The 12,980-nt window shown below is 34.9% G+C and overlaps 2 protein-coding genes across 4 annotated transcripts in view; one reads left to right on the top strand and one right to left on the bottom strand.

Moving 5' to 3' along the window:
* The window catches only part of LOC111625196 (chromosome transmission fidelity protein 18 homolog), a 31,373-nt gene extending 30,872 nt beyond the window's left edge, over nt 1-501 (top strand). For all 3 annotated transcript variants that reach the window (XM_023368271.1, XM_023368272.1, XM_023368273.1), the window contains one exon: nt 369-501. In XM_023368271.1, the coding sequence (XP_023224039.1) occupies nt 369-463 (95 nt within the window). In that variant the 3' untranslated portion in view covers nt 464-501. The remainder of the gene's footprint in view (nt 1-368) is intronic.
* LOC111625197 (growth hormone-inducible transmembrane protein-like) lies at nt 489-5,394 on the bottom strand. The gene is made up of 7 exons (XM_023368276.1): nt 5,153-5,394; nt 4,970-5,081; nt 4,758-4,899; nt 4,491-4,689; nt 4,303-4,401; nt 4,063-4,234; nt 489-685 (listed from the first exon to the last, which is right to left on the bottom strand). The coding sequence occupies exons 1-7, from the start codon at nt 5,355-5,357 to the stop codon at nt 601-603; spliced, it is 1,014 nt and encodes a 337-aa protein (XP_023224044.1). The 5' UTR covers nt 5,358-5,394; the 3' UTR covers nt 489-600.
* Nucleotides 5,395-12,980: the final 7,586 nt, after the last annotated feature.

Raw genomic sequence — 12,980 nt, 5'->3', positions numbered from 1 at the left:
GGTAAGATTGGCTATAATGTTATTATGTTAATCTTCACTATCATTACTTTTTGCCCAGCGAAGCGGGTCCTTGCAACTAGTATATAGATAATAGGCATTCCAGATTGTATAGGGTCTGATTACTTTAAAATCCCTGTCAATAGGTGTAGTATTTCAAAACAATACTAATACTTCTACTGCTAAAATATTCTGTTCAACACCTTTATTAACACATTTCTGTATGCAATGAAACAAATATTAAATTACCTACAAATAGGATTGTGTATGGCTTAGCAGTCACTCAACCAACCGTGTAAAATGATGGTGAGCAAATATTTCAGATAAATTTTGATTTTGTGTAAATTTATTTGACTTTTTTCTCTTTTCAGATAAAGGATTTCAGAAAACACAAATTTGGTTTCGTTTCAAAGAAGGCTATAGCAACGCAGTTCGTAAAACTGTCCGAATTCAAGAGCTCATGTAAATATTGTAAAAGACTAGAAACAGTGTTAGTTTTGCACCACGATGATTTATTTATTCTTGTATAAACTACATAAATTTTTATATACAGAATTTGCACTATATATGAAATAAATAGTATCTTGTAAAGAATGGTCCAACTTATTTTTTGCGAGATCCTCCTCCCGCTAAAATTGTGGCAATTCTAATGAAAATATTGATTGTATCCAAATAGATAGAAATGGACCTGAAAAAAAAAATTTTTTAAATTAGTTTTTTGGTATTATGAATTTAAGTGTTACTAGATATATAGAAAACCATGCTCAGGTTGGACATAATTCTTTACAAGTAATCCATCTTGAACTGAAATTAAGAAGGAACTTTTACCTGGACATAAAGAAACAATTCACATCAATGAATTTGTTAAGCTAAGGTAAACCAACAAAATTACATTGAGTTTCCAAATGCTGAAGATCCCATTTTGTTTGATGTAAAAAAAAAAACAATTCTTTTTCCATTAGTATGAATTAATCAGTGCAAACTCAAACCAGAAGATAATTTTCACTCTCATGGAAAATCTCCCCTAGTAGTACATATACTGAAATAGAAGTGAACAAATGGATAGTTCCCTACTCACTTGTGCTTTCAAAAATAATCCAATAGACATGCTATATCATTACTAGTGCATGGAGTCTAAAGTGTTACATAGCATTTTCACAGTGTATTCTATTTTATATTCTAACCTATATAAATTTATTAGCCAACATGGAGGAAAAAAAATTATTATTACAGGTTATACTATCAAAAGTTGCATTATAAAGCAAAATAGTACCTTTTCTAGAAATGTCCCCCTTAAACATTTAAAAAAATTCTGCACCTCAAATATTGCATGATTTCAGTACTAGACTATATACTTTGAGATGTTTAATGTACAGCTTAACTTAACAATTTCACTTATTCTAAAGGAAGTTTAGAGGGAACCACATCATTCCAGATTTTCTTCATATAGTCATATGTTTGTCCTATCTTAAATTAAGGACACTAGTATCAGCAGTCCAGGAGGAACTTCTATAAAGGAAATGTAAATTTCTGCTTCTGCTTTGTAAAAGCTCCTATCTTTGCCAAACAAACAAGACATTAAGCAGCATGTCAATATGTTCTAATCCTTTAATTTTATTTCACCATAGATAACAAAAAAACAATAATTTGGTAGGCCTTACACTAAAATTAGATTAAATTATGAAGTAACAAGCACCTGAAAAATGGAAAGAGTAATAATTTACCAAATATAGTCCCTGCTTTTATATGTACTGTACAATATCAAACAATCCTTTCCCCATATATGGTTACACTGATCAGAAGTTTCAAGCAACAAGATTTTCATCAATGAAACATGACAGAGCAAATAGCTCAAAACCTTCTCATCTAAATTTCTTATTGATAATTTAGTAAGTGTCAAACAAGAAAGGATTTCAGATGGTTGATCTGCATATCTGTGTCCAAGTTTGAACCATCACCCCCCACTTACAGAATAGACTGAACCAAATGGTTAATTAAAAGCAAAGGAGAAAGCCAGAAGCCTGTAGTATTGGCACACTCAAAACTATGTGATGTGATGTGATGTGATGTGTTGTGTGCATCATGGCTGCAAAGGGGAATCGGTTTTGGGAGAGCTATGTAGTTGCACTTTTCCATGCGAAATATTCAGTGTCTCAAATTCAAAAACAGTGCAAAGAACATGGATGCACGTTGAGTTACATGACTATCAATAACATAATTAATTAGCATAAATACCAGAGGTGCCAGCAATTCAATCACCCACGAACGGGACTCACTGCAATGCTACCACCTGTATCTCAGAGGTTGCATCAAATGGCCTTTCAGGAAAATTCCCCTATGCAATGTGTGATGGCCACACGAAACTGTGAACATACCCTGCATGAGAAGTTAAATCTCCGGAAGGTCTTTAAAAATCATGGACATTCTCTCAAGCTGATAGACCTCACTTAGGTAAAGACCAACAGCAGATACCTCTACAAACACCATTTATCTGGGAAAAAGTGGAAGTGTGTGGTCATGCCGGATGAGGCATGGGTATACCTATCAGACTGTGGCAAAATTCAAGTCCTGACATACACCTCATGCGATGCAAAATCCTGTCCCCAGTTCATCCGTCATTGCAAAGCAACTTTCCCAAAGGAATTTTTGGTTATCGTGGGATATTACTATCAAGGCAAGTTAACTATTCATCAGATCCCTAAAACTGGTAAAATCAATTCAGCCTTTTTTCAGCAACATATCCTCACCCCAATTTGCCTAATTTGTATGGAAATGCCATCAATCAATCAAGTCTGGGTGCATATGGATAAGGTTTTGTCACATATGTCTCATTCTACCCAAAGCTCTGCAGCAGATGGCACAAGACACTGGTATTCAGGCTGTTCCATTTCACGATATACCAGTAAAATAACCAGATGCAAGTCCTATGGATTTCTGCAGGTTTGAACTACTGAAAAGGGCACCTTCCTCTCATTGCATCACCACTCTTTGGGGCCTGTGGAAAGCCCATAAGGAGGAATGGCAGAGGATTGCACTTCCTGTACTTTGTGGTAGTCTCTTACAATGGAAGCTAACGTGCAGGACTATTGCCAAGACACATGGTGCTCACATTGAGGCCAACCGATGGTGGTCTCATGGATTTGTATAAAGTAGGCACTAGTTCAAACTTGGACACACATGCAGATCGACCTTCTGTACCATATTACAAGAACCATTGTTCTGCAATAGTATTCATACATATACTGTACGCCTCTATGCTCATTAACCTTCCTTGTTTTTAGGTGAGACAAACTTGTAATGAGAAAGTCTTCAATTTTTGGTGAGTTTAGAAATGTCAAGGGTTTACATAATCACTGATATCACAAATGACTGGCAAGTGAAAACAGTACATAGATAGTACTGTATGACTTTTAAAAGAGATAAAACAGCCTTTTGAGATTTTTCTTCATCCTATCTTTTGTACAGTGAGCAGAAGAGGCTTTTAATAAAAAAAATATACAAGTTAACTGGGAACAGATGTATATTATTATACATTAAAATAAGGATAGTGGAAGAGCTGAGTATCTACTTCCACATAAAAGCATCTTATAAATAAACAAAAAGAAGGATTAGATTCCTGGATTTGGACGATATCACAAGCAAAGAGCTAATGACCCTACCACCCAAGTGTAAAGAAAGGAATTTAAAATTCTTCATTTTATATTCGATCTGCAAATGGATATAGGCAATATCTGAAAACAGTTACCAAAATATTTAAACCAACCTCTAAAAATGGTAGTATAATGAAACTTTTGCACTAATTATCATTATTGTGCTTAATGACAGAAATCTGTTTCAACTTTATCAAGTTCACTCAAATATACTTTTTTGAAAAGATAAAAACTTAGTAGACATAAGGTATATCATTAATGTAAGCATGTGTGAACAAAATTAAATCCATTGTAAAAACTATCACAACTAAAATTACAGAATGTTAGTTTCAGTATCATACAAGCTATTCTAAAATATTTCTTGACTTATTTGGAAAAAAAAACCTCTTGTTAAACTTTACAAATTTTTACTTACGCATTAATCGGATCAAAAGGTTTCATTCCGTACATCGGATACATCTCGGCTTTCTTAATGATTCTTTGAGTGTCAAATAGCAAAAATCCGCTGAAGAGAAGCAATCCTCCGTAAAGACTAATAGAATAGATTCCCGCTCCCAGAGCAGTTGTTGGAGGAAGGAACATTGAACCTTTAAAAGAACAAACCTTTAAGTCTAGAATTCACATACATTTACAAGAAATAAACATTTATAATTACCTAACGATGCTGCAAACACAACTCCTAAACCAATTGCTAAGGGACCACCCATGTTTAAAAATTTTTCACTTGGTGCACAAACTGCAACAGTAGATAATCCTGAAAATAATATGATATAAGATCTAAAATATATGCACAATATGATACTTTCTTAGATAACAGATCATTAATTTCTTGCTTATACTTACCACCAACAATACCAGCAGTGTACCATGCTGCTCTAATTAACAGAGGACCTCCCAACAGACAAAGTGGTGCAATTACTGCTCCCATAATACCACTATGAGCAGCCCAGGCTAACTGTTTAACTCCCAGACCTTCAGAATAGGGTATTGATCGAACAATTATTCCACTCCCAATCATTGCAGCAATTGAAGCACCAATTGCCTAGAAAGAATACAATAGCATGTATATGTATCCCAAAAGTGATAAATTACATTAATTAATGATATTACCAGCCAGGAATTGCTTGCAACCAATCTGAAGAGGACAGGAGAACGAAAAACAGCAGCAGCAGATGCAGCAGTTAAGGCAATGCTTCCACCAAAGTACATGTACGTGTCTCGAATACGTTCCTTTACATAAGACGGCCATAAACTAGCAAATAAAAAAATTATTTCATAATAAATAATCAGTTGTTTTTGTCGACAGAGATATGTTCACTTACACAGATTGATCTATAGCTCCAGGTTGATTAGATAGTCCAAGACCATAGTAACAAAGTGCTCCTAATCCAAATACTGATGCTCCGGCAACAACTCCTTTTCCAAGATCGAAAGCTGCAGAAAGTAAGTTTCCTTTTAATAAAAAAAAAAAGGGCAAAAATTTAACAAACTATGATGAAATTTACCAGTATCACCAGCTGGTTGCAGTAGGGTTTCTTTCATAGTTCTTCGTCGGACTCCAATACCAGCCCTCCTGAATGCCGATCTCGAGCTGTCTGCCAGACATTGCGTTCGGATTACAAACGGAGAGACTTTGCTCAAAAGTGGTTTACCGACAGATTTTAGTGAAATTTGGGTCGCCGGACTGCTCAGAATCTTCAAAATAATCATGATGCTGCTAAGCGACAAAATATTTGAGTGAGTGAAATTAAAAAGTAGACAAATTTATGAATTTCTCACTTTATATCAGCACACATCAAAAATTCAATATATAAAATTTTGTCTAAAGATTTGATTATGTACAAAAAGAAATTAAATTTGAAATTACAGATTTCACCTGTTTGTCTAACTCTTATTATTTTACATAGTCAACAATAACAATGATTCAAGCATCTGCCCAAAGACGATTACACAGGAATGGATCTAACTTGCAGCTTGGTACATCTTTATCCAGTTATCCAATATTAAAACAACAAAAAATTTTTCCTTTCCATATTTTGTAACATGAATGAATTTTACTAAGAGAATAAAGGTCACTTTCTCATGTTTTCACTATTCACAGCCAATATGAGAAAACCTTTTGAATAATTCTTTCACATGACTGAAGTTTTGGAGGAAAGAAACAACTGATGCCACATATACCATTATGTGACAAGACCATCAGAAGAAAGACTAAAAGCAAGCAAAACTTACAAGGGGACAGCATGATGTTGGGTTTACAGATTTTGATGAAACTTGGTGAGGACATAGTGCATCTCCAACAAGTGACATGTGCCAAGCAGTAAGGTTTAACACTCAAAATTACGAGAGAAAATTAACGTTGAAAAATTGCACAAACACTTAAATCAAATATTCGTGTAAAGATGATAAGATATAAACAAAATTGTCTTATCTTTCCAAATAAATTATAAATACAGTAAATATTATGTATGAATCCCACATGTACATGAATATTCAAAAATAATTTTTAAATAAATGTAATAATTTTCACTTTATTCATGGTACAGGTAGCCCTCGGTTTACGCTGGCTCAATTTAAGCCGATTCACAATAATGCCGCTGCACAATTTGCCATTTCGGTGTAATTCCCCGATTTTCCCTATGCTAGACTGATTTTCATTACAGTGTTGATGTATTTACTGAGACATGACATTGTATATTCATTAAAACAAAGATTTTTATTGAATACATTTATTCTTTCTGTTTAATATTATTGGATATGTATACATTTGCATTAAATTAATATTAAAATACTAAACGTTTAGGTACCCACGAGTCAAGTTATTAAACTTAATAGTCCAATAAATGGGGTCCGAATCCATAGCGCCAATAAATGTATCCCGTATCAGTTCATTCAGGAAAACACCTTACGACGCAGTAGCACTTCTGGCAATCACAAACTATCATTAGTGATACAAATCTACTTCTCGTTGGCCAGATGATATCTACTTCTTGTCAGTCAGACAATATCTATCTCTCCTTAGCCACCTTCAATTTTTCCCGCTCAAACTGACCTTATATATGCACTACGGCGACCGGTGGTCGACCAATCAGTGTCTCCGCTCGTCTATAGCTGTACGTTGGGTTAATGTATCCTTTCAACCATGGAAAGTTTGACCGATGAACTTTGTGATTAGACAATGATTGGGAGCAAAGTGCAAATGTAAAAAGGAGCATCATATTCGACCATATTCTGAAATTCTCAATGAAAGAAAACAAAAATGTAAACAATTAAAGATGGATCCTTTTTTCCAAAAAATGTACGAGATCAAAACTAAAATTTTTTAATAAAAACATTTCACCTTATTTTAGGATATAAATTTAATTTTTAAAATGTATTTTGTATTATATTGTATTAATAAACAAAATTATTTGCTTATTTTTCACTTATGTAGAACCTAACCCTATACCTCACTGCAAATATGGGTTCATTTTATGCCGGCTTTTATAGGAACGGAACTGCGGCGTAAACCGAGGGCTACCTGTATTTTTAAATTTCCGGTTTTATAAATAAAAAGTTATACATCGAGATTCAAAGCAGCAACCTCATGATTATGAAACTGGTATGCCTCCATTGAGTTATTGGCCACTCTGTAAATAATAGGTATTAAAAAGTTTTTTTAAGTGTTTGTGCAATTTTTCTCTCTTAATTTTGTGTATTGGACCTTACAGATTATCCCTAACAAGTAATGTGAGCCAAACTATATCATCACCGAGTTTGATCAAAATCCGTGACTCCAATATCACACTGTCGCCTTATTAGTCAATTTTTTTAGAAGCACATGGCTTAATTTCACAGTTTTACTTATCCTTTTATATGTTGTTCAAATGAGTTCATACATGTAGAGTAAATCAAAACTTCTCTGTTAAGAATTACGCATACAAATTCAGTTGCACAGTGTTAATTTGTGTTGTGCCATACTTTTGTGACTATATTCACTGGAAAGGAATTCAATAGTAGTTTCACTTGTATGTTTTTCTCACTTTCCTTCAAAACTATATAAACAGGATTTGGTTGTACTTTAAAACTCAAAATTAAAAGTTTGAACTTTCATTTCTTATATATTATTAATTAAATTTACTAAATATTAAGTATTTGGAGTATCTGAGATGTTTGAATTCAAAAAGTGATATTCACCCATTTTTAATTTTAATTATATTAATATTAAACCAAAGAAATGTGAAGTCTTTCTACTGTCTCTAGAGCAGTGATTCTCAATCACTGTGCCGTGAGATTTTTGAAGTGTGCCGCCACTTCGAATACCCATACATAAGCGATGTGAGACAAGTAGTTCAATCAGTTCTACCTTCCTAGGATGTGTTTGGAAATTGTAACCGGTGTTACTGGTAACTGCAGGTAGTTACACCAAGGCATTTAGAAAACGTGACCTAAATAACCAACTGTGTTTAAAAATCACTGTTATGACGTCACCAGTTGTCCTGTGATACTTACTGAAGTAACTGCGTGTTCTGCCAAATTTTTAAATTATTAAAAGTGTACAGTGACGAAAAAAGGTTGAGAATCACTGCTCTAGAGTATACACATTTTTACAACTGGTATAAATTTTACTATCAATGTATGAAATGTCAAATTATTTTGTCAGGAATAATTTCTATAATACTGAACCTATGAAAAAGACTACAGCTCATTTGACAATAGACTACTGAAAACTTAAGCCATGTATTATGGAAGTGGGGAATCTATTATATATATAAAAAGTTAATTAAAAGTGAGAGAAAATTTGAATTTTATTTCTTCCTCACATGCATTAATACTACAAGGGTCGTTCAATAAGTCCTTAGAAAAACAAATTATTTTAGGTAGATTTTTTTTTTTTTTCAACATAATCTCTTAAGCTCTATACACTTTTCCAAGCATTTCTCCAACTTTTTTAAGCCATCTAAAAAGTAATATTTCGGAAGGTCCTCAAAATAGGCATCTGTTTGGGCGATGACCATCTTGTTTGATGTGAATCGTTGTCCGCCAAGCCATTTTTTTAAGTTTGGAAATAAAAAAAAGTCACTGGGGGCCGAATATGGTGGATGTGATAATAATTCAAACTTTAATTCCGTGATTTTGGCCATCAAAACTGCACAGGTGTGCACCTGTGCATTGTCTTCATGGAAGAGGATCTTTTTCTTTTTCAAATGAGGACTTTTTCCTTGATTTCTTTGCTCAACCAGTGCAATAATGATGCATAATACTCTCCAGTTATTGCTTTTCCTTTTTCCAAGTAATCAGTGTAGATGATTCCGCGTGTATCCCAAAAAACTGGCCATCACCTTCCCGGCTGATTTCACTGTCTTCGCCTTCTTTGGAGCCCTTTCACCTTCAAAAACCCACTGTTTTGACTGGTTTTGGTCTCTGGAGTATAATAGTGTATCCATGTTTCGTCCACAATTATGTATCGACACAAAAACTCGTCAGGATTGCGACGAAAAAGTGCGAAAATAGCCTCAGAGTCGACCACACGATTACATTTATTCTCCACTGACTTGTGAGAGCAATCGCGGCACCCATCTTGCCAAGATTTTTTTCACACCCAATTTTTCGTACAAAATTGAAAATACTGTACCTTGTGATATGCCTGTGGCCTCAACTATTTCATGCACTTTGATTCATCAATCACTCAAAACCATATCGTGGATTTTGTCAATCATTTCGGGAGTAGTCACTTCCACTGGACGTCCCGAACGACGCTCATCTTTTGTGGATGTACGACCACATTTGAACTCATTTACCCAATTGTAAACAGTTGCAAACACAGGAGCAGATGTGCCATGAACTTCATCCAACTCAGCTTTGATCTCTTTTGGTGTTAAGCATTTTAAATATAAGTGTTTAATCACCACTCAAAACTCACTTTTTTCCATTTTTCTAAATAAACAAAAGTTTCTTGCTGCAATCCACAATAAAAATTAAACCATGTGATGGATATGACTGAGACTTCCACAACTATCTAGTGAGACATGATGCTTACAAAAAACGTGCCATTTTTGAGGCTACGAGCACCATCTATTTTCTAAGAACTTATTGAACGACCCTTGTATATTTATGGTACAAAAATGTAGTTATTTCTGAAGTTTAACTATTATGCTGTTCATAATAATCACAATGAATTTAGTTAAATTACTTCCTATTGTGTGGCAAACCACATTGCTATAAAATTAAACAGTAAGTAAGCAACATTAGATATATCAAAATCATAATTCTGACCAAAACAACATCAAAATTTCTAGGTAGCAAGATTATATTTCCAAAGTGACAGAAAATTAATGGTGGTACAGTACATCTGGTTCTGTTCAAGATCTGTATCTAATGAGAAAGCTTTAGTATCCTATGAAGAGTTTAAACTTCCTAGTTAACCTGGTGTAATTTAATTAAACAACTTTGTGATATTTTATACTACTTCAGATGAACTAATTCTGTTAAAAATACAACTGTTAAACTTGTTTAACAATTTATACTAGAAAAGAAAACGAGCAATCTTAAACTCATTTAACTATCACAAGTTTAACCAGTTTCACAGAGGAGTTGCAAGTAACAAATAGGATCTAACACGTACAGTGTGAGATTAGCAGCAGGCCACTGGGCTCATCCCAAATGACCACTTACTCTGCAACAGGTTGGTAAAACCCGTTCTCGGCTTGTCGGATGGCTAGGAGGGCAAAAAATTGAGTAAGGAGTGCGTTGGTAAGTCAGCAGGTGTCCTTCAGAGACAGGAGACAGGTTTAAAAACTAAACAAGCATTTATTTATATAACTAAGCTAGGATACATAGGTTAAATGCAATTAAATAAGTTCACTATACAAAAGGGACGCTCTAATAGCTTTACCTGCTAGTCTGAGAGTTCACAAAGCTCTAAAAGTACAAATACCTCTATGTGGATATGTCTAATATGCGTTTGTTGAATAGGTTCGTTAAAGGCGATGGAAGTTGAAATGGCTGTGGTTGGTCATATGTCCTTTCGGTCCGGAGTATGGAGACAAATATGGCACATCTAACAAGTATAACTTCCGAGGGATCGCGCAGAGCTTCCGGGGACTCGAGCTTTTATATGTTATTCGTGGGAAATGAGTCACGTGATCGACTTCAGTTGACACTTACGGTGCATTCTGATCAACTAAGTGTCAACTTTCCCACCTTAATGTGAAAACAATCGGGTGACAGATATACTTCTCACCAAGAGTGGGTTTTTCCTTGGAGTTATTTACAAAGATTTTTCCAACATCGGTGTAAAAATCACGGATTTCACATACAGTAGTAATTTGTATTCAAACAACTCTAAATTTGAATGTTTCAGAGTTCAAACTGTGCATGCACTGAAAAATATGGTCAAACCATAAATGCAAGTTACCTCTCACTCACTGCATCATTTATGGTTAGAACTAAGGCAGTATCTGATCGTCTTCGAACCTCTAACTTTCGATCTTGATTAATGAAAACATTCTCGGCAAATACTTTTGAAATGGGTATTTTTTAGGGTCAAGGAATAAATTAATTCACTTTCCATTATTTCTTATGGAAAAAATTGCTTCGGACTTTGAACGACCTCCTGAAATGAATTAAGTTTGAAGTAAAAGGTACCACTGTATTTCTTTTCAAGAATTGAAATCCCAAGACCACCACCACTGTATGGTAAGAGCAATGTACAGTAACTATGTGGCTACCGTTCTGCAGAAATTCTGCTTGTCTAAACTGGACCTAAGATGAAGACAGGTTTGCTATTCTATGGAACTTGGCTTCAGATACATTTGGCTCTTCAGAAATTGTTAAATCCCATTTGTTACTTGCTGCTCTTCTGTAAAACTTATTAAATTTGTGAATCATTCATACTGACTTCAAACCTCAAATGTATATCCTTTTCTCAACCTCCATAATAAATATTTCAATATCTATATTTTCTATGTCCAGATCCATCTACATCAGGGCTGCCAAATTCATTTTGGAGGCAGGCTATAATTTCAATTACATGTCAGCCGGCCACCTAGTGAATCACACTTGATTACACTCATGATTTATTATAAATGGATAAGTATTTGAATCAAACAAAGCTTTAAGTTTCACATGTTTCAATAATACAGTAATACCTCGACTTACGCTACCCCGGAGTTACGCGATTTTCAAATCTCGTCAATTCGTCTTTTGTTTGAACGCCACGCAACTCTTAATTACTCACTCCCCCCCCACACTATTGTTTAGCTTACATGTTTGGACGTGCCGTGCGGAATCGATGCATAGCTACAATTTATTTTGTGTTATTTATTTCTGTTTGTTATATCTACTGATACTTGAGAGACTCTATGTGGTGATTTCTTGTAACCGTGAACGAATCAAAAGGCGAGATAAGGTTAATGAGAACATTTATTAGCTTACATACATCAGATTTGGATTTTATACAAACTGCGAAAATATACCCCGACTTACGCGAATTCGACTTACGCGGTTATCGCTTGGTCCCACCTATCATGTAAGTTCGGGGTATTACTGTACCTAATAAAAAATACATCAATGAGACCTATGAAGGGGCTTATTAGCTAATAATTTTTCAATATTTGGTGACAAGAATTTAATTTTAATACATAAAAGTTGACTCAAAACTAATAGAACAAGTGTAATAAATGCGTAGGTTAGATATTAACAGCAGTGTGACAGTGACTCAAGTCATAGTTCTTTCCGTGTTCGACCAATCACGTGGCAGTTGGCATTATTGGTAGAATGACATCGCGCATGGTTACAGCCGACCGCTACTGTGGGCGGGCAAATTCAAATGCGTTGGCGGGCCTGGGTTTGGACAGCCTTGGTCTACATCATGTTGTGAATCTTTCTAGAACAAATTAAGCAGCTATACAAATTAATACACTAGCTATGTTATCTCCCACAAGACTGCCACTTCTGCTTGTGAATTATTCAATACAATACAATACAGTACAATATCTTGCAGCCAACCTGTGACTGCCACGCAGCATCCATTCCACCATGGGAATGCAGTTGGCAAGTATGAAGTTATGTGGCTCCAGACTTTCCCTCTAATGTGAATTATTACATTTAAATTAGTATGCCACATCATTTAGTGCAGCTGCTGCTTTGCAGAAATCCACTCATCTGAATAGAGCACGGGTTCCCAACCTATGGGTCGCGACCCAGAAGGGGGTCGTGACGNATTTCGACTGTTATGTTCGAATTTAATTCGAATATTGATTCAATTATAGAATGATTGTAAACATTCCAGAAACGTTGAAAATAGTTCGTTTGACTGGACGTGAACAGGAGACATTCAGAAATAGAAACGGG

This window comes from Centruroides sculpturatus, unplaced genomic scaffold (genome assembly GCF_000671375.1).
Source record: "Centruroides sculpturatus isolate CEXI.00-Female unplaced genomic scaffold, Cexi_2.0 scaffold456, whole genome shotgun sequence".
NCBI classification, from domain to species: domain Eukaryota; kingdom Metazoa; phylum Arthropoda; class Arachnida; order Scorpiones; family Buthidae; genus Centruroides; species Centruroides sculpturatus.
The sequence above is the reverse complement of the archived record's forward strand: the minus strand, read 5'-3'. Positions and strand labels throughout refer to the sequence as shown.

What these genes read in the sequence shown, in the direction of transcription:
- LOC111625197 (XM_023368276.1), bottom strand. Translation starts at nt 5,357, where the DNA reads ATGATTATTTTGAAGATTCTGAGCAGTCCGGCGACCCAAATTTCACTA. An exon ending in GGAGCTATAGATCAATCTGT is followed by an intron (nt 4,900 to 4,969) that starts GTAAGTGAACAT and finishes TTTATTTGCTAG; the next exon opens with TTTATGGCCGTCTTATGTAA. An exon ending in CACTGCTGGTATTGTTGGTG is followed by an intron (nt 4,402 to 4,490) that starts GTAAGTATAAGC and finishes TATTATTTTCAG; the next exon opens with GATTATCTACTGTTGCAGTT.